Source organism: Drosophila guanche, unplaced genomic scaffold (genome assembly GCF_900245975.1).
Source record: "Drosophila guanche unplaced genomic scaffold, DGUA_6, whole genome shotgun sequence".
Lineage (NCBI taxonomy): Eukaryota > Metazoa > Arthropoda > Insecta > Diptera > Drosophilidae > Drosophila > Drosophila guanche.
The window spans coordinates 254380-282194 of NW_022995755.1; the positions used below are offsets into that span (position 1 = coordinate 254380).

At 46.7% G+C, this 27815-nt stretch overlaps 1 protein-coding gene across 3 annotated transcripts in view; it reads left to right on the plus strand.

Moving 5' to 3' along the window:
* Nucleotides 1–27815, plus strand: part of LOC117589829 (homeobox protein homothorax) — a 108322-nt gene that overhangs the window by 42470 nt on the left and 38037 nt on the right. For 2 of the 3 annotated variants that reach the window (XM_034282061.1, XM_034282060.1), the window contains exons 7-8: nucleotides 12220–12343; nucleotides 25557–25604. In XM_034282061.1, coding sequence (XP_034137952.1) covers nucleotides 12220–12343; nucleotides 25557–25604 — 172 coding nt within the window. The remainder of the gene's footprint in view (nucleotides 1–12219; nucleotides 12344–25556; nucleotides 25605–27815) is intronic. The other variant, XM_034282062.1, reaches the window with a different exon arrangement.

The following is a 27815-nucleotide window of genomic DNA, read 5'->3' on the forward strand; positions in this document are numbered from 1 at the left end:
ATTGAGGATTGAGGACTGGGGAATCGACTGGGACTGGGAGCCCCAGATGATGCTGATGCTGATGATGATGATGCTGGAAGTTGAAGTTAAAGCTGCGCCCAGAGTCGTTAACATGGTGGTCGTTGCCGTTGCCGTTGCCGTTGCTGTTGTTGCAGCAGCCTTTTTGTGGTCAGCGCAAAAATTATGAAAAATCTCTCAAAAAAAGAGAAGTTTCTTTTTTTTGTGACTTTGGCCATGGCCTTTGTATGATTTCTTTCTGGCTTTACTTTGATTTCGTATTTTAAAATTGTATTTTTAGTGTCAGCTCCAAAAACTCCCCTCCACCACCCCTGCCCTCCGCCTCTTCAGTGTTCAGTGCACAAGGCCAGACATAAAATTAAAAAAAAGACACACAAAGCGAACAAGAAGCAGCAGCAGCAGCAGCAACTGCGGCACAAAAGATGCATCTCCCGCTGCGACCCAAAAAGAATCGAACAGCTATCGAAACAAGAGAAAACAAAACGCATTTCGTTGGGCAATGGGTCGCCAAGTACGAGTAGTAGAGGAAGAGACAGACACAGTCCCCCGGGCGAAAAATATGCACACGAAAATGATCGAGCATTTAACACTGGCAGCCATCCGATCGCAGTTCGAAGTCTAGAGAGATTCCGATTCGATTCAGAATGGGAATCAGAATCCACTGCAGATGCAGATGCAGATGCGGATTGAGATCGAGGCAGCAGCAGCAGCAGTAGCAGCGCCATATTGCATTTTCCATGGGGTACGAGGATGGGGCAGGGAATACAAACACTTTGCACTCAACACCCATTTAGCTAGGCCTCTGGCTGCCTTTGCCGCTTCTGCTGCTGATGATGATGATGATGATGTGGCTGCCAGCCGCTAGCCGCCAACAGAATTGTTTACAATAAGACTCGTACAAAAAAAGTGAGGGAAAAAGTGAGGAAATTTTGCGATCGATTGCAGGCAGCCAAAGGAAAAGTGTGAGCAACCGCAGCGGCCACAGAGGTGCAGTGGGGCAGAGGGGGGCAGAGTGGAACTGTAAACTATTTACAGCCGAGCAGGCTCAATGATTGTTTTCACTGAGTTTTGTTGTTGCTGCGCTTTTATACAATAAAATTTATTTGATTTCTTTACGCCGCTTTCATGCCTCAGTATTTCTCTTCAATTTTCTCTGCACTTTTGAACATGATCGTTGTTGTTGCTGTTTGTTGTTATTGTTGTTGTTTCTGTTGCTCCACTGAAAAGCGGGAAAATGAAAATGCAGCAGCGGCAGCGACGCCGACTGCAACTGCAACTGCAACTGCAACAGCGACTGAGAAGAGGATGATGATGACGCCAACTTTGGACTGGCGGCGGTCGCTTCGCTTTTATAAAAATAAATTGTTCGCAGACGTAATGATGCGAAAGCAATTGAGAATTCTATATATGCAACTCTCTCTCTCTCTCTCTGTGTGTATGCATTTGTTTGTTGTTTGTTGGAATGCGTAGAATTTCAATTGACTGTGGGCCGCGTGTAGGAACAGACAGATAGACCTCTAAGAGAGTAGCGCAATGTAGATAGAGATAGATTCTTGCTGTCTACTTCTTGACTGGCTAAAAGAGCAGCAGTTCGATTCTCAGACCTGTAGACCCCGCTTGATTGACACAGTTTGTGGCAAAAGTCAACCTTTGCTAAGTCTTCATGCACCGTCCTAATCTGACTTGGACAATCTCCGCTTGAAGCCCGATCCTGAACCCATCCTCACTCATGATCTCTTCTTTATCAGTCCGTACCATCGATAATGATTATTTTGACAGGCCACTGACACGGCGGGCAGTGTGCCATTTCCATTTCCATTGCCACTTCCACGTGATCGCGCGCACTTGGCGCAGTGTTGGCTAACGATCGACAGCGGCGCAGCTGGAGCTGGAATCTCGGGCTGCAGTTGATTGCTCGCTTTCAGGTTCGACTCTAGTTTAGGGAGGGCCCGGGCACGCCCATACAAAAAGAGACAAGGAGGGCAGCAAAAAAACCTCAACAAAAAAGTTAATTGTTATTTCCCAGCTACTACCCCCTGGAATGTGCAGAGCAGAGCAGAGAGCGAGAGCGAGAGAGAGAGAGCGAGGCAGAGTGAGGAATCAGAAATCATCCTGGGCATCCTCGGCAGCGACTGCGCCTGCGTGGATTTTTGGGTTTTTGGGTTTTTGGGCTTGGGCTTGGGCTTCGAGTTCGGGTTCGGGTTTGGCTGTACAGTCTGGCGGAGTTAATCCGATTTGTTGCGCCCTCCCAGAGATGCCCGCCGAAGGGTGAGTTATGCGGCGGCTCTGTGATTGATTGCCTGATTTTGTCAGGGTTGGTTTCTGGACGGACCCCATCTCCACTGTGTGTGTGTGTGTGTGTGTGTGTGTGTGCGAGTGCGTGTGTATGGGTGAAGTGAAATTGTTTGAAAACGCATTTAATTGCATCTCATTGCCATCTGACTCTGACAGTGAGTCACAGAGCTCAGAGCTCAGTTGGTTTTCTCCCGGTCGGGATTTTCGGAGGTGAAAATTTGATTAAGAGAAAGAGACTGACAGAGAGAGAGAGAGGGAATGCTCTCTCGGTCTGAGGCTGGGCAACATTTTAATTATTGCAATTACAAATTGCCGTGGCAAGCGCAAAAATTGCAAAAATCACGCATTTTATTGATTTTTAATTGCAACTCGTTGCATACCACAAGACGGGGACACAGAGCCACATAAAACAGCCACTCGGCTCGCCACATCGTGCAGCAGCAGCAGCAGGAGGAGACAGGGAGAGAGTCTTGACTGGAGACATGAGCATTTGTTGTCTTTAATTATGTTGTTGATTGCCCGCTGTCCCTGTCCCCTGTCCCCTGTCCCCTATCCCCTGTGAGCGGGTCCAAGCTGTCCGCTTTCTGTCCGTCATTCTGGCCATTTAGGTGCGAACAACTATCTGCATCTCCCTTGCGCTCCAAGTGCAACTCCAGCAACAGCAACAGCAACAGCAGCAGACAGTCAGCCCCCGACCCGATCCCACCAACCGACCGAATGTCGGACCATCTACACCAGTTAGTCAAGTTAAGTTGTCATAATTTTTGTCGTTCAACAACACCTGCACTCGGACAGGGAGATGGAGATGGAGATGGTGGCCGGGGGATGGGCATGGGGACACCACAACCACTCTCGAGGGCCAGCCGGAGAGACGGAGTTGCAGAGCGCGCCAAATGCCGCAAATAACTCAGTTAATATAATTAAGTTTTGCACGAAATGTGCAGCAGAAATATGCGAAAAATGCCACGCAATCTCCACACTAAAAACGAAAAGCAGCCAAACAGCACGAGAACGAACGCCTCCCCTGGAGTCACAAATGAAATGAAAGTTTATGAACTTGTCCGACTCTGGTGGGTGTGTGTGTGTGTGTGTGTGTGTTGCACGTGTGGATTGTAGGGGGCATACGTAAATGGCTGACCCAATGACGTTGCATGCAAATGACGTAATGACAATGTAGGTAGCGGCAGGATTTATTAACCTCGTCAGAGTTCAACCAATGAGGAAACATGCGAAACGGAAGCGAACGAAAGGAAGTCCAAATGCAGCAACAGAAACGACTTTGAATTAAATATTTTCTCTGTAATATTTTACAGCAAAGATTCGATTATAGCACCTAGAGCTACCAGTACAGGCTTCTGCCATCCGCCAGGCCTAGAACAGAACCATTTTGCAGCGTAATTTAATTAGGTTTTATAATCAGCTTACCAGCAGCGAGAGCCCGGCCCGGAAAATCAAATTTCATGCATCCCGGCCAAAAACATTTGCATACAAATCAGGGCGCCATCAGACGGCTGGCAACGCAACCCTTCAAATGCCCTGCGCAGACGAGGAGGAGAAGAACAGCAAAAAAAAAAAAAAACAACCGTCTAATGATATTTTGATGTTGTCTCGATGGGTCTTCAATGGGTGCTGCTGGGCGCTCACCCTCTCGCGGCTCTTACCGGTTGGAAACCCGCAAAATGCGTGTTTTAAATCCAATTTAGACATTATCTAATTTAGGGCATCACATCCTCCCACCACTGACTGCTGACTGCTGACTGGTGACTGCCGACTGACTCGAGTTCTCGTTCGACTTGGCTTGACTTTATGCAAATCTATGGAAATTTCATTATCATGCACCCCTTTTTGCTTGCCACAGCTTCAGCTTCAGTCTGAAAAGTTTTTTCCATCATTCCCGGCTAAATGCTGTAAAAGGCGCCAAAAGATGTAATAAACTCATTTAAACGTCGCTACCGTTGGGCTCCGGGAACGCTCGGAACTCTGGCTTTTGGGACTGATTTGGTTTTTCGGTTTTTCCGTTTTGCTTTTTTCGGGTTTGGGTAATGAAATTTTTGTTAGAGCATCTTTTGCCCGCCAACCAGTGCCAGCCTACCACGATAATATGCAAATAGCAAGGCCCAGTGGGACGTCCTTCGTCCACTCCCCCAGCTCCGATTCGCTGACTGACTGACTGAGTGAGTGAGCGCGGAGGGTAAAGTGAATCTCTGGCCGGGCTTCGTGTTGCAATAATCAAATTTTCTAATTTTTATGGCTCTCCATGGGCGAGTAATGGCCAAAAAGTGAGGCTCACGACCAACTCTAATTGATTTGGCAGTGGCCGGCAGCCTCGCTCCAGCATGATTCAACCTTAAGCACTCGGCACTCTCTGGAGTGGAGAGGCTTTTCAGGCTAAAAATATGTGTGTGTGTACTTTCTGGGAGGGTTTCTTTCCCCGTAGAGCCGGAGCCAGAGTTGAGGGGCGGAACTTGTGCCGCGTCATGGCAATGGCGACGTCGTCTTCCAGTCTGCTGCTCGCCCCGGCCATGATGCGACACATTTTTCAGAGGCTTTTAAAGAGTCGGCGGCTGCCGCCGTCTCTATTCAGCGGCAAGACAATCTCGGAAAGAATGAACAGAAACAGAAACAGAGACAGAGACACAGAATGAAAAGCGCCGTGCTGAAGTTCGCGGCAAAGATGACTGGGCTAAAAGCGAAACAAGAGTGTTTTGGATCGCATTCAGATGCGGATTGTTCGGGCAGTGAGAAGTGTGTTCCCCCAGCGAATCTTTGCTCTACATTTGAGTCACTGTAGTCCATTTATCAGTGGGGTCATATCAATAATACTTTGTATATGAATTTCACATTATGCCGCCTGGCCAAATGACTCGACAACTATTTTGGCTTGGGCCCCCCGCCCGCTCCTGGCATGACTCGCCGAGAGCCGAGAGCCGAGTCGAGCGACAAATCCTTGTAATGCCTTGTCTATGGGCATGTTTCCTCTAGTTTTTTGTTGTGCAGCTCGAGAGTCGAGCTAATTTCAGCTGTCAGCTTATCGCACTCTGAGTCCCAGCCGGTCTGCATGTTGGCCCGCTCCAACTTGGCGATAAGTTGGCCAACACCTTTGGCCGCCTTGTAATCGTATGTCATGCAAAATGCAATCTATGAAATCTCCCATTCGAAATGGAAATGGAAATGTTTTCCTATTGGTTGGGGGGATTTGTGTGTTTGCCCGCTGACAGGGAAACGTCCACGAACAGATCCCGATTCCGATCCCGGTGCCGGTGCCGGTGCCGGTCCCAGTCCTGTCCTGGCCCCATGTCTTGGCTAATCTCTGTGCACCCCGCTCTCTGAGTCTCAGCCCTGTAGCGGACCCAATCGGGACTGTCGTCTCTATCGCCTTGCGGAATCTATTTGACACTGTCTGGCCCGGGTCGGGTTTTGGTATGCCTTCGACTTGGGTCTGCGTCTGCTCTGGGGCTGTCGTTGTCTTTCCCGGCTTGATTTTTGTCTGCCCCGGGAGACTCTTAAACACGCTACATCAGACCATATACGAGAGAGAAATAGAGAGAGATAGTAAGAGAGGTGGCCGGGTGTGACAGTTTACATGAAATTACTTTGCATACACATGCATCAAATTAATTACACGATTAATGTTCTCACATGCAACCCAGTCGCAGTCTCAGTCGCTGTCTCTGTCTCTGTCTCTCCTTCTCTGCTTCTCTTCCTCTCTGAGCTTATGCAAATCTATTTCTCGCGATCATTGCAGCATTTGCATGTTGCTATCTTGATATCTTTTGCCGCTAAGAAAATGATTCCATTGCCTTTCGTGATTCGCGCTCCAAGCTCCAAGCTCCATGCCCCATTCCTCATTCCGCCATGCCTCAGACCCATCACCATCCAGCGCACTCTCCCCCTCGCGCTTGCTTAGAGGCAGGAATTTGTGTTGGAATTGTGTGAAACATGCCATTTGAATAATTATCTTATTTGCCTTGCCCGGGACAGCAAGAAATGCACTCAAAGGCAAATTAAAAAATAGCAAAAAAAAACACACAAATAACAAGAGGAAACTACAAAATGCAGTCCAAAGGTCTGTGCCTCTGCCTCCCTCCCTCCGCTGCTCTCTGTCTCATTTGTTAATCTCCGCTGTGAAAAGTTCAAATTGATAGCTCGGAGATTTGTGGAGCAGATAAACCCAATCCGATCCGATACGCTCCGCTCTGCCACGCTCTCCCCCTCTTGACATTCTCTGTGTGAAATGCAAAATCGCGTGCAGCTCCATTTGCTCCATTTCCGCTCTGCCTCTGGTGCGGTATGCCCCCTCTACATTCCTTTGCACTTGAAGCCTAGCGGAGAGGCCTGCAGTTTCCTCAACGTTTCCACTGTTTGTGGAGCATAATAACAAAGGCAAACAAATGATAATAGAGTCCATAGAGTCACACTGTATCTTTTCTTCTTTTGGCACTCCCCCCTCTCTATCACACAGTCTCTGTCTCTTTCTGGCTCCTTATCTACTTGACTTATTCTCTGGCTTTTTTGTTCTTGCTGTTTGCTGTTTGCTTGATTCTGGAGTAGTTTCAGGTAGCTTCTGAATTTTTATTATCAAAATACTAATTTCATTGTTTGCACAAGATTTCCAAATTTCTTGTTGCTGCTGTACATACATACATATGTACGTACCTGCTTCAATTTGCTCTTATCAGCTTATAAATATTTAATCACAGACCTGTACTTTAGGCTTCCACTTCCATTCCCATTCCCATTCCCATTTCCCTTCTTTCGCTCCTTATTATTATGATTCTTATTTGAGTTCATTTGCTGCTGATAGCCGAGCATTTCCAGCAAAAGATTTTGGTTCAGCTTTATGTTTATGGTTAGATAATGGTCACAAGAGAGAGACAGAGAGAGAGAGACACCACACCGTGGCGTATGAGTAATGACCGCAGTCTGGCACTGCCTCAGTCTCTGTTGGCTTATATCTAGAATTTGTATGTTTTTTTGGTTTAGTTTAATTATGTCAAGTGTTTCGACACGAAATTAAAATGTTGCCACTCGAGGGAGTGCCAGTGATACCTCTGTGGAGGGTTCAAAAACTTAGATTGCAGTTGGTTCTATTTAATTTGAAACTCTACAGATATGATAGCAGCCCAAGACCCACCCACACGTAATTATTGATTGCAAGTAAATATTAGTTAATTACGGAAAATACACATAATTCTGTGAATTCTGTTTGAATCATTTTCAATTTATTTAAGAGCACGTTGCTCCAGAATTTCCATTTCAACTTTAAGTTCTCCCACCAACTTAAGGTTGAAGTCGTCCTGTCTGGTGTGCCTGCCTCTGTCTGGGTATGTTCAAAATAATTGTGTGTAATTAACTTGCCATTTGATTGAAATTATACCTCAGCACAAGCGCACACACTCCCAGCCATAAGAACAAGAATGTGTGTGTCTGAATGGGTGTGTGTGTGTGTGTGTGTGTTTCTAACTAAAGCAATTTGCATGCCATAAGTGGCGGGGGGAGCTACTGTCAGCCATATTGAATTGATTCACCCATTGCAATGGTCTCTGTGCTCCTTCGAGTTTTGCACCTCTGCCGACTGTCAGGCAGGAGCTTTAATTAAAAATTCAACCCTCTAACAAAATGGCAAAGCACACACACGTGGGTGTATGTGTGTGTATGTGTGTGTTGGGGGAGCACAAAACATTTTACAAGTTGAGCAAATTTGAAAAACAATTAAATGCCATGCGCGCAATTAAATACACAAAAGGTGGCAACAACAACATCTGCTGCTGCTTCTCCTCAAGTGGCACACACACACTCCCCCGAAAAGGGGTGTCATGGGTGGCACTCTTATATACCGTTAATTAAGCAGCCTGTGAACCCCCAAAGCCAGATGCACCCACCCCAGAAATGTTGGGGAAAAGACGCCAGAGTCTATGGCTGGAGGGCGCTTAAACAGCCAGCGGCAGCAGGGGCACTAGAAGTGGCAGCAACAAAGCAACAGCAACCAGAGCAGAGCAGAGCAGAGGCAGAACAGGCACAACAGCCACATGAGAATCAGGAACAACAAACATGACACAAGCAGACAAACAAAAGCTTTTGTGCCCGGGAAAACACCAACGGCAAATCCATCAAAACCAACAGCCGTCAGGGATTGCCTCGGATTGGGGTTTGGTCTTGGCTTCCACTCTTCTGCCTCGAAAATCCTCGAGAACCCTGCGATACGGAAACCAAAAACCGCATGAAGAGCACACAACAACTTTCACTCGATGCGGCCGTGTAAAAAGGATTTAATTATTTGCTCTAAGGATATAGGGAGAGGGTGCTTGTACGACTGTCTGCCCGAGTGTTTGCCGACAAATAGAGAAAAATATGTTTCACGTCCACTTTGCACGGACTCAACAAACAAACGCACCCAAACCAATGATTATTGCTGTTTTTTCACTGTCAATCCCTTTTGCCCATTCCCATTCCCATTCCCCGTTAAGCCGTAGTTTGTATTTTTAATTGTGAAATGAGCCCGAAGCAAAGTCCTAATCCCGGCCAGACTCAGACTCTGATTCAGCCTCCGCCGCAGGCCTTGCAGCAGCGGCCTACACCCCATGGAACCCCTCTCAGATGTCAAACGCAGGACTCGCAAAATAACAAGGGAGACATCTCTCTCTCTCTCCCTGCTGCCACGCCCCATACAAGAAAACTTCCCACGCGCCGAACACTAACTGAGTTTCAGCCATAATTTGATTGTTTTGCCACGCGGGTCATTGCTGAAGGGCCTGGCAGAGCAGCCGCTGGTTCGTCCAACTGTTGATTGTAGTGATTAACCATCAAGGAGCTGTGATTGAGAGTTTTCCCCGAAATTAAAGAGTTCCACTTTTGCTCAGTGGCAATTGCATGTTTTGACTTTTTGGGTGGAACTCTCACGACACGCGTCGGGCGTCGAGCGTCGCCCCAACCCCACTCCCTTCTGGCAATTACGAGTACGTAAACGAGAAGAATCTCCAGCAGCTGAGCCGACTTAGAGCAGTCACTTGGAAAGTTCCATCTCTCGGACTCGCACTGACCGCAGTCCAACTTTTCGCCCGTAATGAAGTGCCAGCCCAAGCCCAAAACAATTGAGCAAAAGTTCCCCCCGAAATGGGCTCTACTTTTTGATGGTTTTTTTATGGCCCGCTTGGCCATAGAAATTTGCGGTTGTGGAGGGCGCATCATATCTGAATTTTGAGCACACAACTGTCGTTCCTCTCTCCGGCTATCATCAAAAATTTAGCGACTCCGGGGAGGGAGTGGGCGCGGGAGAGTGTCGCGGAATGGGAGGCCTGGGAGTGGGCATTAAATAAATAATTTAGAAGTTCCCCAGCCCGGGCAGGTAAACGAAAATTGTTTCTTGATCATTTTAATGCACCCAAGGGCCACCCGCACTCCGCCCCAAACAAAAAGTGAAAAAGTTTCTTTGCTCCGCAAGGAGATGGAGTGGAGGCCAGGCCCAACATTACGTGACGTGGAATTGGAATTGGGGTTAGATGGGGACCGGTGACTGGGACCTCTGGATCGCCCATTTGGCTTTCATTAATATTAAAAGCTGTCGCCCCATAGGGAAGGGCATCATTTAAATAAAACCAATATTCGATAATAATTGTCACAGGACATGCAAAGTGCCATCAGCAGGAGGCAAAAGCAATTCGATAGCTTCATTTACTGGCCACTGGCCGCTGGCCACTGGCTAATTGAAAATGTAATTAATGCACGCATCGATTGCTGCTCCACTGCCGTCCTCTACTGTCGTGTCCTGTCCAAGGAGCACGCCTGGCATTTAGCACGGACCAGGGAGCGCAACGCACGCCTGCGAGCGAAGAGCTGGCCAACACTCGAGCTCAGCCCGTCACCCGATACACTTTCAATCGCCTCGAAAGCCGCCCAAGCTCGGCTCAAAAGAATCCTCCCTTTCCCAAAAACAGAAAACAGAAAACAGAAAAAAGGAAAAGGGAAGTCAAAGTGTGCGGCAAGTGTGAAAGATTCGACCAGGTCCAAGAGCCAGGCCAAGGCAGGCCGACTGGCCGACAGGCCTATCAAATGACACTGTCATAAAAGGAAAGTTGTTGTTGGCTCGTTGCTTTTATCTTTTTTATAGCCGTTTTATTTGACTTTGGTTTTCCCAGCTACGCGCTAATTAAATAGTAGTTCCATTCGCATCCAACAAATTAGTTTGCGGTCAGTCTAAAGTTGAGCTTTTTATACTTTGTTTATAAGCCATAAACGAGCCAGAACGACAATTGCTACAATTGCAGGCGGCTCTGGTCTGGTCTGGTCTGGTCGGGTCGGGTCGGGTCCGAGTCGTTTATCGTGGAAATTGTTTATGCGACTATCAAGAGACACCTCATGGCTCATAAACTCAGCATAGAACAGTACAACAAAGGTGGAGTTTATTGTTTAAAATGCAGACAACGTTGTCTAATTATTAATAGATTTGCCAGCACAGAGTGCGCTCGAGTGTGTGTTTGAAATTGAAAGCGGCAGGAAGGCAGGAACCAATCTATTGGAACTTGGCCAAGTCTGCCACTCTGCCAGAAGATAAGGCTGCCAATCTAAGGATTATCTAAGTATCGCTGCTGCATTACCCACACTCATATATCACAGTTCATTGGTCTCTCAGCACTCCACAAACATTTATCTAGCAAATCAAAATTTACGACTGACACACACACACACACACCATCACATCCCCACCGCCAATAACAATTATAAGACATCCGACAAATTGTCTATAGCAGGGCGCTATTAATATGCGATTTAACAAATATTTAGCGAAAACACACGAATTGTGACTCGAATGGCAAATGAGTCTCCCCGAAACAGCAACCGAAACCGAAACCGAAATCGAAACGAAGCGGTCGGTCGCTCGAATTTATTGTATTCGAAAGTCAAGAATTTTTACGAGCTTGGGAAAATAATAATTTTATGGCTAAAAATTGTAGCTGGCGGAGCTGGGGACTGTGCCCCCGTGCGCCCCCTTTGGTTGCACGTGCATGAAATTAATGCCCCCCCGGGTTTTGTATATTTGTTATTAGCAGAATTTAAATTGCTCTTACCGATCGATTTCGAGCAGCGGAGCAGGGGTTGGGGCACAATACCAACAATATATCTGTACGTACGTACGTTTGCCTGGACATTGACATTTTTGGTTTCTGCATAAGTTTTTAGCAGCGCTTAATATGCCGTCGTTGTCGTCGTTGTCGATGGTTGTTGCCGTTGCCGTTGCCTTTGGCTTTGCCTTTGCTGCTGACGATGATGGGGATGATGATGAAGACGAGTCGAGTCTACTCCTAGTTAGAAGACGGTCAGGGAGTCAGAGCCAGTCGCTGCATATTAATTTGATAACTTATATACAATATATATATAGCTATATTTATTTTTGCACACGATGTTGTTGTCTTGTGTCTTGTCCGTTGTGCTCTGTTCTGTTCTGTTCTGTTCTGTGCGAGTCTGGTCTGGACTGGCCTGGTCTAGGCCTAGGCCACGACAATCTTGAGCATTTGTTTGGCCACAATATGGCCAGGCCGTGGCAGTTTTGACAACTTGACAGTCGTGCAGACAGTCAGACGGGACGGGGAGGCGGTACAATCCGGACAAGACATGACAATGTCTGCCTTTGGCATTGGCCATGGCAATACCAAGACCAATAGCAATAGCAATTGCTCAGAGCTCAGGCCATATCGTCTGCCTCATTTAATGGGCAGGCGTGTCAATTTAAAGCGACATTTATAACCAATTTGTAATCAATTCTAACAAACAGCTAACGCATGCCTCCTCTACCTCTTGATCTATGCCACACATTAGTGTCTCTATCCCGCCATACCATACCATATATACACCTTTATTCTGTGCCGTATTAATTTATTTATATTTCATTTGAAATGATTCTACTTGCAGCGGCCGCCAAGCTCATCGCTTTCCTATGGCGGAGCAATGAACGACGACGCCCGATCCCCGGGCGCTGGTAGTACACCGGGTCCCTTGTCACAGCAGCCACCTGTCCTAGATACATCAGACCCTGGTAAGTGTTCTACATTCTATATTCTATATTGGGAGATATATCTTAATCATGGATAAGCTCCAAACTCTATCTGGCTGATCGCCTTAGTCCCTATTGAATGTGTTACACACTTCACGCCTCTTGAGGCTGTTGGACAGGTCTTGCGCCCTCTCGTTTGATTATGTTGTTTGCCTCACAGTTTCAAGTGCCGCCAAAGCTTTGAACATGCTCCAACGTAATCGTACAACAACTTGACAAAAGAGCAACAGCAACAACCATGCATACACAGGCAGCAACTTGAGCACTGGATGCGAACACTACTCATAGGGACAGCCCTAAGATCGAGACGATGAGGAGAGACCCTAGACTGCCTGTCTTCTGTGGTGCTGTGTGGTGCTCTGTGAAGCTCTCCACTACACTCCACTCCACTCCACTCTCCAGCAACGCCAACTTGAAAAGATTTTTATGTGTATTTTTTTAGTATTTCTTCCTCATATTTTTGTTGCTTTTTGTTGCTTTTCAATATTTTTTTTTGTTCGAGTGCGACTGACTTTGCACTTGGCGCTTCTTTTTGAAGATCCAGCGAGTGCAGGAGGGGAGACTCTTCTGCCGGGGGTAAGGTGAATTATTTATGGTGATAGGCAAAAATAATATTATATATTTTTTCCCTCTTCTATGTGTGAGTGCGTTGTTTTCCCCCCTTTGTTTGTGGCGGCAACAAAAACAAAAGCCGCACTCGAAAAAGACACTCTTGGGCCACTCGTCTCCGCTCAACTCCGTTCAGCTCAGCTCAGCTCTCTGCTCCAAAAGGCTGAGTGGGGGTCCAAGGTGATAATGCAGTTTCCACTGACCACAGCCGTGGCTGTGGAGTGGGGCAGGGGGAACGTGGTTCGCTTCGAGGTTCCGAGCTGGGAGGAGGCGTTCCGAAGCCAATCCATTGACGTTGACGTCAAATTTTTGCTCGGACAAAACTTTAAAGCGAGCCGAACAGAAACGAAACTTTTATAGCCGTAAATCTGTGTGTGTGTGTTTTTTTGTGTGGATGTGTGTGCTCTGCTCTGACGCGCCATTTTGATTGATTTATCTACACGTCGCGACACGTCGCCTGACTTTGTAGACAAATTAAATTTTGGCATAGTTCAAGCAGTGCACTTTTGCCGCCCCATCTCCCATCTCTCTCTCTGTCTCTCTTGCCACTTCCCCCCCCCCCCCGTCATCAAGTCGCGCTGCCAATGAAAATTATCTACAGTTGAATAATTTCAGCCAACGCGCAAAATTTTCATGTTAATTTTGTACATTTTGTTGCTGCTGCGGCGATAAGAAAATGGCAAGAAAACTTCCCTCTCTCACTCTGACTCTCACTCTCTCTCTCTCTCTCTGGCTGAGTCTCCCTTTCTCTTTTTGTCTGGGTAAATTTGCGGCGCGTATTTCGGGCGTAGCAAATAGATATTTTCCACATTTTAAGTAGACATGGCAACCCGATTCTGGAGGGAGCGGTGCGGTGCGGTGCGGTGCGGTGCGGTGCGGTGCGGAATGAAAGGAATGTGGTTACCAAAGAATATTCCGAGCTGCAGAAATTCCACTGCAGAGCTCAGGGGAAACAGGGGGGAGAGCGGGACACTTCTCTGTCGTAATTTTATGCACGAATTCGTAAAATGTTATTCAAATGGAAAATGTGATTTTTATCAATTTTGACAGGAATTTCATGCCCCGACAAAGGAAAAACCTCACTGCACAAGGATGCGTGTCCTGCCTGAAATTTCCCCCGAATTGTATGCGAGAGAGGTCAGGGCAGGGCAGGGCAGGGCAAGAGAACAGAACGAGTCCCTAAGTGGGTCTCCGCTAGCTGGGGGAAAACTTCAATGCAAGATATTTCTGGTCTTTAATTTCGAGCATAATTATACACACTCCGGGATAGATACACTCGCAGATAGATGGCTAGCAATAACCGAAGAGAGTGTGGGGCGTCAACCAAACGATAGATTTCCCTATAAAAATCCAAGCCAGCTGACAGCCGCAGACCTCGGGAGTCGGGATAATTATATGGCACCCTCATCAACGGCAACCACACACAACTCCGCAGGTTCCTCCATCAGAGAGTTTCAATTAAAAAATGTATATTTTCGACTTGTCTCGACCGACCTGACGATGATGATGAGCTAATGGCTGCCAGGGTCGCTCGGCCCGTCACACTTGACGGTAATGCCCTGCTAAATACCGAAATACCGAAAGACCGAAAGACCCCTAAGACGGGCTGGGGTGTCGAGCATTATGTATTTACATTGTACATATTTCCTACACTCAACACGGTTCAATGTGTTTATTTGCACGGCGACTTGTCAAGTGTCGCAGCGCTTAAATGCAAATCAAAACGAGATCAATTTGATGAAAAAATAGAATCGAAAATGAAAATAAACAAGAACAGCAGGCGGCCGCAGCAACCCCTTGGTTGCTACCCTTCGCTCGCTCCGCCTGACATTGATTGAAAATGCTGCGTGACGTAAATTAACTTTCATGGCAGCGGGTTGCCGGGTGGCAATACAGTGAGAGTGAACGAGAGGGTGGGGGCACACGGGCTGCGGCCCAGAAGTGCGTGTTATCCTTTACTGCTCGACGGCTCTCCTCTCGGAGTTCGTCAAGCCGCAAGACCCACACAATTGCCAATTGTTACAGTTTTAAAGCCGTGCCGGGAGGGTTGCCCGTTGCCCGTTGCCCTCTGCCCGACGAGGGATGTGGCTGTGGATGCCTGTCTGTCTGCTGCGTGTCCGTGTGGCAGCTTGTTTTTGTCATTGCGGCATTTAAATCCTCCTCCTCCTCCTTTGATGCTGCATCTAGCCTTATTTGGAGTGCACTTTTTCCAGAGCTAAGGCGATTATCGTCCGTTGTTGCTCTTGTTATTTACATTGATGAAATGTGTTACAGCTACCACAACAACCAGCAGCGACAACAATAACAGGAAGCTCTAACTCTGTTTGTTATCTTGCCACGCACAATTAGACAATTTCCATTTGTTGCCCAGGGCCCGCCGTCGCCCGTTTGACAGTTTTTCTCAGGGATTTGCTTTGCCTTGGGAGTTTTTCTTCTGCTGCGGCCATGTGAAAGCATTTTCCTCACTCCCATTATTTGAGCTCGCTTTTAATTGTATTGTATTTGGTTGGTTCTACGGATGGGCTCTGTGAAAGGAAGTGCAAATTCTGAGTAGATTCCGCATGCAAATTGCAAGAAGGAAAGACAGACCGGAACCGATCACTCTGCAATTGAAGGCAGGCTCAGCTATCTCCATCTCCCCCATTTGACCTCTCGTGTAGCCCTCCTCATTCACACCTTGACAGCATCTGCCATGATATGGATCGCTGTTCCCACAACTTTTTAACTCTTTTGTCGTAACGATGACACAATTTCCCAAACGATGATCACAAAAAATGAAATTAAAATTTTACGCATTAACAAAAATATGAAAAAGGAAAGAGCAAACCAAAAACAAAAAAACTTTTGAATAGAAGTCCCGTCTGCACGGCTGGCAGAAATTGCCCATATCTGAACCCCGAAATCCCCGCATAAAGAACACCAGCTGCTGCACGTATGATGTGTATGTGTGTACGATTGGGCCCAACTAACACCCGGGACTTGGTTCGGGCTTGGGTTCCGGGTTCTGGGACCACACCAAGTTTCACAATCATAAAAATTGAAACAGAAATACGATGTTTCATAATGAGGAGCGGGCAAATGGGAACGGGAATCAGGGAAGGGCCGCGCAGAGGCAGGCACCAGAGCTTATGTAACATTACGTCAAATGGCACAAAAGGCAATACATCTTCATCCCCTAAAAAAAACACGACAGGAGCAGGGAGCAGGGAGCAGGGAGCAGGAGCACTTCTTATTTTACAATGAAAATTTACGAACTGACTGTTGCTTTTTTTTTTTGGCTCGACTCTCTGGCACTCGTTTGCTCGTTCACATTATCATATTTCTGGGCCGACACGCCAATGAATAGAATGCGCATCGAATTTCCCAAGCTCGGGGATTGGGTTCTGCGACTACAGCCAGCCAGCCAGCCAGCCAGCCAGCAGCAGTTGCTCTCCATTTTTGGCAGGGGGGTAAGGTAAGGTAACCTTCACATCAACAGAATCATCAACACCAGAAGGAACAGCTTCGGTTGAGAGAGTGGATGGAGGAAGTTGACAAACAAGCAACACCAACAACGGGCAACAAACGGTTCATTGTTGCTGCCACACACCGCCGAGGAGGAGGGTTGCGACTCCTGACAAACTGCGGACTTCCTTTCCATATCTCCCTGTGAGCGCTGAGGGCTGAGGGCGGCTCATCCTGACGCTGATGGGCTTGGGTTGGAATCGTGTTTCATGGGTGGCCGCCTGGGCCGCTGACTTTGACTTGGAATTTGTCTAGCTCTCCGCACTTATCGCCGTAATATAGTTATGGATCTACAACACTGGCGGTTGAATAAATTGGACACAGCTGGACGATCACTCCAGCAACAAAGATGATAAGAAAATATCTCTCCCTGTCTCTCTCTCTCTCTCTTGCATTTTATGAGTATTTTTGATTTGTTTTTTAACCTCAATGCTCCATCGTCGCTGCGAAACATTAAAAATCATGTATTCTTGACTTTTATTATTCATTATTTTCGCATTCATTTTGGATTTCTTTCCAACTGCAATTCGGAGAGACAGATAGAGATAGATGGCGGTCGGCATTCACTTGAGAGCGGTAATAATCCGCTGAGGGGAGTGTGGAGTGGGGAGCGGGGAAGGGGCATTAATAGAGCTATCAAGTGCTGTATGCTGCTGATGACAGTGGCGGCTTATCAAGCTGCCGTTCGGTTGCAAGTTCGTGGTCCGTCGTTCCCCTCCGTTTAAAATTGCATTTCTCAACACACAAATCACAAATCACTGCGAGGCATGCAATCTCTCACACAAATCATTTCATTTTTGCCCAGCACAACGACTACTACGACAACGACAGCGACAGCGACAGCGATGGAGCCAAGTGTCATTAGCGTCACACGTCCCGATCCCGATCCCGATCCCAATGCCGGATCCCCTTTCCCCACAGCCCATCATCCATGCCATGCTCCTCTTGTTCTCTTTAAGTGTTTATTAGTATGAAACATTTATCAGCGATTATAATTATACGGCCGCATGTGTAGTGAGCTCCGGCGACCTCTCTGGAGCAGATAGCAGCAAGCGGACAGGCTCTGAGCGACGCCACTGTATGCTAAATGCTTTTTAAATGCTCAACCACGAAAATTAGGCAGCAAATTGGTTAGCCAGGATACAGCAACAACCACTCTCCGCTCCCCCCTGCATTGGCATTTTGTTCCTGGACAAACATTCTTGCAGCAGCAGCAGCAACACCTAAGACATTAGCATTACCACTGACCACAAGAGGGCGTGTGGGCCTCCTCCCTCGCAAGGCAAACATTCAATGACAAATTATGGGCCCGCTGCTTGAGGGGGCGTGGTTGACTCACCTGACGAGGCAGGCAGGCTGGCAGGCTGGCAGGTTTCGTTATGCCACCTACAAGTCCGCCGCCTCCCTGCTCTCTCTCTCTCTCCTGGAGTTGGAGCGTGTCGGGGGCGTTTTGTTCGGGGCGTGTGCTGGGTAAAATTTGACATTTTGTAATTCGTTGTCCAAAAAGGAACACAACAGAGAAATTATCTAGCGACAACAGGAAGAAAATTGTGTAGAAAATTGTGCTGGAATACACGGATATTTATACACACATTTTCCTGTTCAACAGAATGGAAATTGTGGGTTAGCCTAATGATAAACGACATTAGCGAGGGGAAGGGTACTAGTTGGGGGGGAAAGTGCCACAGAAGTGTTCGCGGAAGAGGCCAAAGACCCAGCAGAGCCTTGGATCGATCATTGAACTTCTTGTGAATCTCTGCCCTGACAATTGTCTCCGGCCGAAAAAAGAGAGAGAAGAGCAAATAATGACGACAAGCACAAAGAACGCGAAATGCGGAATTGTAACCACCGCCCCTGCAGCAGCATCACTCTCAGACCCAGCACCACCCACACCCACACCCACACCCACACCCACTGCACACACACACACACACATGTGTCTTGTGCTAAATTTAAACATATTTTTGCCCGTACCCGCCGTACGCTTTCAATGGAAAAATATCTTTTGTAGCGCCAAATGGCGCCGTGGCACAAAAGTTCCATTTCCATTTCGGTTTTGCTTTTCCTTACTTATTTCTCTGCCTTTTTCTTCTTCGTATTTTATCTGCCTTGCCATTCGCTTGGTGGCTCTTCAAATATTCATTGAGTTTGACTAAAAGGCAGGGCATACATACACTTACAGCCTGTCTCCTGCCTCCTCCATCTGCCATTTCATTAGCTCGAAGTTGGCCCAACATATGGAGCAGACAGTTGGAGAAACGGCGAATGGGCGAGTGGGCGAACGGGGAGCGGGGAGCGGAGAAGGTAGAGCCATTCTGCAGCTGGAGCTGTAACTGGAGTCCCAGTCCTCTTCACATTTAAATGCGCACATAATTTCTAATTTGTGCGTCTAATTTATGTGCTCTGCGAGGCAGCGAGACCCCGAAAACTTAGCACAACAAACTTGCCAATTTAACGGGCGCCCAACCAGAAAAAAAAAAACATCCGAGCAAAGTAGAGCAGGGCACGGTGAAGAGTGGAAAGTGTGGAGAGCAGAGAGAAAGAGCGAGAGAGCAAAGAGAAAGCGGCAAAGTTTTTCTCCACTTGTGAGAAATAAGAAATAAATAAAGCCATTTCTTCTAATATACAAAAAGCCTCGAACGTTGGCAAGAAATGAGAAAATTACTTTTTTATAAGCATGAGGAGGCCAACCACCCCTCGGACATAGCCGCAGACACACAGCCACACCTTGAAGTACACACACATTGAGGAGAACCGAAACCGAAGTCGAGTCCTGAGAATCCTGAGGGTTGAGGCCTGAGGCCTGAGGTGTCTGGGGGTGTTTGTGGGGGTGACGGCCCAAGTACATTGCCAAACATTGCCTAATTTGGAATTGCCTATGAAATGTGCATTAGAATAACTAGAATCTACTACCAAAGTGTCATCCCTCCCACCCTCTGTGGGCCATCCCACCCTCTGCCAAAAAAAGGCCGAAAAAGGTGTGTAATAAAAATAAATGTCTGTCGTTTGTTTATATCAAGAAAGCGACAATTTTTGTTCTTTCTTTTTTCCCTGGTGCTTCCTTTTTCCTTCTCTAGAGCCCAAAAAAAAGTTGCTTATATGCCGCACTCTCTATGCTCCTGTGTTTTCGGGAAAACCCTTTGTAAACACCTGGTGTGGTCCACTAAAAATCCAGCAAAATGCACGCACATTGATTGCTCGACTCAGAGAGAGTGAGAAAGACACAGGCGGAGACGGGGACGGGGCAGCGAAAAAAATCGAACTAAATTTTACGACATAAACATAAATTTTATGACAGACGAAAGAGTAAACGCCCGGCACCGGGAACTGGGAACCGGGAACTGGGAACCGGGAAAGGAAATCAATTTTATGCGCTCTGGCTCTGGCCAAAAGTAAGAAAAACAAATACTGCCCCATCAAAGCGGCCTGGGAGATAGACAGAGCCACGTGGAATGGGGCAAAGAACTATAAAATCTATGTGAGAACTATTAAAAAGTCGTAAAAGAAAACCGTTCAGAGGTGGTGTGAGGGTTATCTGGGCGAGAAGTGAGCGGGTTGAGGCTGAGGTTGTGGGTGAGTGTTTTTACTGGCGCGGCCTTTGGCTGTCGTAAAGTCGCCGATGGAGATTTATTTCAGGGCTTCCCCGATTATGGAATGCAATTCTACGATCCACGCTCCGGCTCGGGCGAGTGTGGCTGCATTAATAATGCCATTAAAGGCCGGCATTACAAGTGTAATGTAATAATTGTCCTTGATGGAGCTGCCCGCCGCTGGCCATCATCAACGCAACTCTGGCTGCAATTAGGCCAAACTCGAGCTGCACATCATGTTTTGTATGGATGATATGTACGGCTTTTTCGGGCCCTAATGTAAACGCATTTAAACGCAATTACTTTTCACTCGATGGTGTGTGTCTGTTTTGTGGGACTCTCGTTTCTTGCTGACACGTACCAAAGCCATTTTTGTGGCTCCGACTGTCTGTTGCTGTTGCTGTTGCTGTTGCTTTTGCTGATGATGATGATTGCCGGCGTCGCTTGGAGTGTCGTCATAAAGATCTTTTATCAAAACGTTAATGGATTGACTCATACGCACACTCACCCATCATACCTGTGCACTTCTTGTGTGCATAAGGGAAACATCCATACTCACATACTTACACGTGTCTCTGTCCCAGTTTGGAACAATTGCAGTGGAGTCTCCGCTCTCACTCGCTCTCCTTTGTAATGTGTAATGTGTAATGTGAAGTTAATGAAACGGTTCCCACTCTATGTGTGTTTGTTGAAAATGTTATTAATTATAGGCGCACCCTAATTTGTTGCCTTCGGGGCAGCACAGTTGGTCGAGTTAGTTGGACAATTTGCCTCCGGCGGAGTCCCCAAAGTCATCAGAATGTGCTGAAAGCCCATTAATTGCATTTTAATGAAACAGAAACTTTCCGGCCCATAGCGAACCCTTTTCTGTGGAATCTAGATCTATAACAAGATCCTAACTGCACGATACGAACCGAGTTGTTAATGATATGGTAAATGCACAGTCCTAGGAGAGTCCTTCGCTTTGGGGCATATTTTTTGCCTGTGCCGAGAGATTTACCTCCTATCTATCTCTTGTGGCCTTATTGGTCGGACCACAAATGAAATTAAATATTCGCAGCTGGAAAAAAGATACGAAAATATTGAAGCTCTGCGGCTGCGGCTGTATTTGTTGTTTCCATTGCATTATCAGGCGCCATGACAAGAAAAAACACACACCAAATAAACGGTGGAAAAAAATCAAATAAATAAAACTCGCATATAGAGAGGCTTATATGGCACATCTGTCCTGTCCGTGTGTGTGTTGTAGGTGTGTTGCTGCTGCTGATAAAAAATTCATTAATTCATATACAAAATGCAATTAAGCGCAGTGGCTGCCACAATAAAAACACGAAATCCGTGACGACCAACTAAAAAAAAAACCAAACCAAAGCAACTCCAACTGCAAAGAATCATCGAAGCTCGGCATACCCTGTGCGGAGAATGTAAATTTATTGATACATTCATTTGATAAAGGGAAGAATGTCATACCTAAATGATTCTAAATTTCGACTGTGTATTTTCTGCTAGTTTCTGTTCTTATAAACTTCAAAGCGGAACCCCTCGCAGGGTATCGAAAAGAGGGAGAATGCCGCATAAATAAAATTGTGGGTGGCTCTGGAGCAGCAAGCTGCCTGGGGCCAAATGGCGCATGGCGTGTGGGAGGGGACAACAGCAAACGCAGCAGTTAAATTAACAAATTGCATGCATATTTTAATAAAATAAATATTTTAATAAGATTAAACTATAATGCAGCCAAATGTCAAAGCCGCGCGCGCTTATTCCCCGGCGGATAACACACTCAAATGCAATCCAAGCCGAAGGGGGAAATAAATGATGCTCTGCGGAGTAAAAAAAGGCAAATAATTGCACAGTTTTTTCGCGCTTTTTGTTTAATTTATGCGGTTTTCAATTACCCCTTTGATATGAATTAATGACCGCATAACAATGCATAATCCTCAGGCTCCATATCGCACTCTCGCAGCCACCCCCCGACGCTCCTCACATAATTTAATTAAACATTTTGTGTGGCAGGTGCAGCGGGACAGGGGGAGAGGCTATCATGTTGCACCCATCCCAGCCTTCCCCGCTGCTTTCTTTGGCTGACATTTGGCCAATAGTTTGTATTGCATGCTGCCTTGACTTCACTGCCTTCACTGAAACGTTGCAAGCAAATTCCTGCAGTTACAAACTAAACCACAACAACAACTGCGGCAAAGTACGGCAACAACATTCTTTTGTTGCTCGTCGGGCCAGCAAAATTTCATGCTTGTGTAAACTATTTGTCGACAATTTTGTCTGCTACAAAAGTCCGCATGCCACAAGACCAGACCCCATGCCCCAGACCAGCTCAGAGCCCAACTTGTGTCCGCTGCTGCTGCTGCTGCAACTTGTGGCCGTTGAAGCGCGCGCTGCCGGCATGGCACGGCACGGCACGAACATCGCTCAGCTTTGGGGCCTGGTCTAATGATTCCCCGACTTTTGCCACTCCCCGCCAATCAAGTGCAGGGCACATCCTTGGGGCAGACACAGAGTACATAAACAATGATTGAAATCAATGCAAAATGCTATCAGCGGAGAGGAGAACGTTCCGGGGGATCGGTCCACTTGGGTTCGGTTCGGTTCGGTTCGGTTCCTTATCTGCAATGAAAAGTTTGGCGCGTTTAAAGTAAGTTTACGTGTAGCACGGCAAAGTGCATTGATAAGGCTGCTGCTCGACTCAGCTCAAGTCAACCCCGTCTGCACTTTCTTTGCCTTTTGCTGATTAGTCGATCAATGTTCGGTCTGAAGTGAATCAAGCTTTTAAATATGCAAAAAAAAGGGGAAAAAGGGAAGGAAAAAGTGAAGCCGGCCAAGCCAGCGGGCACTAAGAGCTCTTAAGACTCGAACCAGTTTCAGAACCTGACTCTCCCAGTCGCCAGTCGTCTACTCCGCCCTACTCCACTCCATTTCCTCTTTCCTCTTTCCTCTCGGTTTGGCCAACTCCATTATAGCTCATTATCGCCCCGAGCCACAACATCTTACATTATGCTGATGAGTTTTTTGGCCATTCTAATAGGAAAAAGGCCTCTCTGCTAATTTATAAAAATAGAACAAAAAAAAAAGAACGAAAACCAAAGAAAAAGCAAAATGCGGCTGGCCTCTTGCTGGTTGTTCATTAAATGACTGCCACGCCCACCAATGGCTGTTCATTAATTGTTGACAATGATTACCTGGCCCTCAAGAAAATGAAACGAAACGAAACGAAACGAAACTAAGGCAAAAAGCGGACTCGCGTTGTTGGGTCTGGCACTGAGTTCTCTTTTGGGTATGGGATTGTGCTCGGGGTTGGGGCGAAGGCGCTGCGCGATGGGCAATGGGTGATGGCCCAAGCGAATGCAATTTCAATTTTCAACGACAGGTGATAAATAAATCGAAACGCAACGAATTGAAATGAATCGACAGAGGCAGAAGCAGCAGCAGCAGCAGCTACAGCAACGGTGGCATCGTCTCATCCATCGGCAATCGATTCGTTGCGTTGCGAATGAAATTGCGCCATATTTGGGCGTTATTTGTGGCCCGACATCAAGGTGGAAGAGTATCAGGAGGTGCAGGAGGAGTGGGGCAGCCTCAGGACAAAGACACTAAAGCAGCTCAAGACTGGGCCTCCGACTGGGACTCTGACTGAGGCGTCGGCAATGAGCGTCGAAGGCATTTAATTGCCACCACGGCATTTTGACGTCTACGCATCAGGGAGAGACCAGCACAGAGTCGCAGTGCCAGTCCCAGTGCCAGTCCCAGTCCCAGTCCCAAAGACCCTCTCTGTGTTCCCGAAAGGTGTTTTGTCGCCAGTCCGAGAGCCCTGCCTGTACCGCTCTGGGCCTCCGATCCGCCCTCCAATTGAGTGCGAATTGGCATTTCATTTGGCGCATTTGGCATTTTCGGGGAGCGTTGATCATTTAGCCGTGTTTAGTGTCCGTCGTTGTTGCGCTTTTTAATTTCGTTTTGTGCTCAACAGCAACAAAAACAACCAGCACGAAAACACAAAAAGAACATCCAAGCCACAAAATGATTTAAGATGTTCGACTGTCAGTGGTGACAACATTGACAGTAAAATTATTTCTACGCGCTGCAGAAGGTTAATTATGGTTGATTTATTTACAACAAATCAAGTTGAGGAATACTCGTACGATAAAAATACAATAAAAATAAAATAAAACTAAGCTTACAGCATTTTACAACAAACGGAAATCAGCGCAGATCAGAGATGATCAACGAAATGCTTGTTCTCAGGAGGATAATGTTCCTTTCAAGGTGGGCAAAGAATATTCCTCGAGAGCGGGTTCATAAACCATTTTTCGATTGCCTCTTTGATTATGTGTACGAAATGAAACATTTAATGCGATATTATTTGCACTTTCGGCTTAAGTATAGCTGCAAATGTGTATGGCCTTAAAATGCCATTAAATGTCAGGGAATAAAAACAACAACAAATTTAATAATTTATCGAAATAAAATGCGTGCAAATAAAATTCTCGCAGAAAAAAAGATAAAGCACAAAACGTAAAAAATACACAGCCTGACAGCCATAAATAATTAACAATACAAAAAGAGATGAAGCGGCCAAAGAGGATTCTGCGTTAATTTGCATTTTTGTTTTATGATAACAAAAACAAAAATGAAAATGAAAAAGTTCAACATTTTCAGCAACAAACATGGCAAACCGCAGGCAAAATTAAAACACGGGCACAATGTAAAAATATTAAATTAACATTAACAGGGAAATGGGAGCGGTTAGGAGAGAGGGGGGAGGCGTATGTGTGTGTGTGTGTGTTTGTGTGTGTGTGCACGTGCTTGTCAAAGTGAATTTAAAATAATTATTGTACATTATGCGCCGCAATGCGTATTAAATTAAATGCTGCACAATAATAAAATTAATCAAGCAACAAAACAAAATTAAACCAACAAAAAGCGCTAGAATAAAGAGTCAGTGGAGGGAGGAGCCGGAAAACCAAAATATTGCAGGAAGGTGACAGACAAAAGCCCAACAAAGCCACACAAAAACTATAGACAACACGAACGAAAATAAAATGGTTGTAATTAAGCGTTTTAATACTGCAATTATGGATAAAGAGTGAGAACAACAAAACACGAAGCCTGGCATACCCTTTAATTAAACTTAAATTGGGGGATGTTCATAAGCCTTTGCACATAAGCATAGAAAAGCTTTCCATATTTTGGCTCTTCTTTTGTGTACGTAAATCGAGAGAACATTCCTCACTCATGTAAGTAGATGCCCTCTTTATAGCTAGGGTATCAAATTAAAAGAAAAATCCCCATTTGAGTGCACTTTTGGGCTTATAGAAACATTTGCATTTAATCCGTAAATATTATTTATTGGTAATTAGATTAATGAATGCGGCCAACCAATGATGCAACCACACCTTCTGCTCCGCTATGAACCTTTATGAAGCCTAATTGAAATAAATGAATGCATTTGGCTAACTCTTTACTGTATTTTCTTTTCATTTCAGATGGTAAGTTCTTATCATCACTCAATCCTTCAGAACTAACATATGATGGTAAGTCACATTCCACATTAAGTCATTTAACACATAACGTGTAGAGTAGATACTATATTACTTAGAAGATAGATTAGATCTGACCGAAGGAGACAGGATACACGTGCTGAACTCCGGTTCGCACATCAATCAAAGCACTGGGCCCCAACTTAGCTGCTGGCATCGATCAGTTTTTTTGGGGGGGACAGCCATCGGGGCTGTCACTAATCCTGTTCGCGATCACGTTCCGACCCGATCCACGCCCACTTTGCGCACGGTTGCGGCTTCCTGTTCTGCCGTGTTGCTGTGCGAGGTTCTTCCCGTTTGCTCCATTCAAAATGAGAAATTTCTTTTTAATTTAGACTTAAACAGACTGCTGCGACGGCGGCCGTTGCTACTTGGTGGGACAGCTGATAAAAAATCATTATAAAGTTAAATTTTAATTAAAAACTACAATCGATTAAAAGGGAAACAAAGGCCGGACCATGGACTGGGACCTGGGACCTGGGACCTGGGATAGCGACAGTGGCAGACTGTCTGCGGCTCATAAATTGAACATCGGCGGTCTCAGAGCTTTCAACGTGCATGTGGCCACGCCCCCCCAGGACGGACAGCAGCCATCCCCATTCAGTGGGACCAACCATCACAATGATGATGAACTTGTGCCAATTTTTTTGATGTGAAAATCTGTTCAGCGCTTCTCAGTTCTGGTCGCTGTGCGCAGTGGCAGTTTTGATGATGTCCGAGGGCTGATAGTTGGACGCTTGCGTCATGGCCATGCCCCCCACTGCCTGCCTCTGACTGCCTGCCGCTGCCGTTTGTGGCATTATATAAGCGTATGAGCATTTCGCTTTCATTAATGAACATGAGGCGAACGGCCGGGCGAACGGCACGTGAATTGAAATTTGATTTATGATCGAGCTACACAGTGTGGGGGGTTCTTGTCCCGACTAAGAATGCCCAGTGCCAGCACCAAGTCCCGCCGAGCAGCCGCCTCTTGGCTCATAAAAGTTCCCGCTCCAGGACACAGTTTTCCCTCATCTTTATGATGCGTTAAATTGAAGAATGGTGTGCCGGGGCATTTAAATCGTTAAGCCTCCGCGGTAATATCTGAAAAATATTGCCCCAAACGCCTTCAATTCGATTGCTATTCCCCTGATTCCGCATTCCTCCAGTCAGTGAGTGGAGGAGGAGACCCACTAGCGAGAAGACCCACTAACCCACTGAAACAAGTGGTTCGCTCGTAGGCTGGGCGACGAGACGCTGCCCCGCAGAACAATATGCCAAAAGTGTAATTTGTATTATTTTCCCCTGGTTGCGGGGGGGCGCAGACAGCCAGGGGGTCAGGGCCAGGCCCAATCGCAGGCCCCAGACAGGGACGGAGACAGCCGAGCAAGAGCAAGGGCGAGAGCGAGAGCGAGAGGCGAGCATTTAAGCACAACTTTAAATAATCGTCTGTCAGAACTGTCAAACAAGCCGGCAAGCGCTAGAATTAATGGCGTAAGACAGAGAGAGAGAGAGAGAGAGAGTGGAAGAGAGAAAGAGAGAGACAGAGACAGAGACAGCTGGTGGCTGCAATTTGTTGGGACCTGCGCAGGCGCAAAGCGTCCATTGAACCTGCACTGTGCCAGTCCCGTCCCGTCCCGACCCGAACCGACCCAGCCCGGCCGTGTGGTATGTGGAGCACAGTGCCAAAGTTGCCACAAGTTGAATTATTGTTTCTGCCGCTGCTGCTGCTGCTGCCTCTTGTTGCTGTTTTGTTGCTGCTGCTGTTGTATTTATTGCTAAGGGAGCAGCGACAGGGGCAACGCAGAGCAGCGCAGTCGCAGCGAGCTAAAAACAATGTCGACGTCGCTGCCATTGCCATTGCGGTGCTTTATCACTGTTGCTGCCCTCTCTCTCTCTCTCTCTCTCTCTCTCTGGAGTATCTGTGTGCATGGCTGTGTGTGTGTGTTTGTTGAAGTTTACACAAAATTAATGCGCTGCGCCGCAGCGGGCGAACTTTCAACTGTTGCTTCTGCCGCCGTTGCTGCTGCCTCAAGATGAAAAATTATTGCTTTTAATTTATTGCATAAACAAAGGCAACAGCAACAGCGGCAGTGTGTATGTGTATGTGTGTGTAACGGATTTCAAGGTCATGGTTAAAGAGTGCCCGGACACACACACACACACACACACAGAATACACATTCAGAGTCAGGCAACAGACGCCGACTGCGCTGCTTGGGGCTTT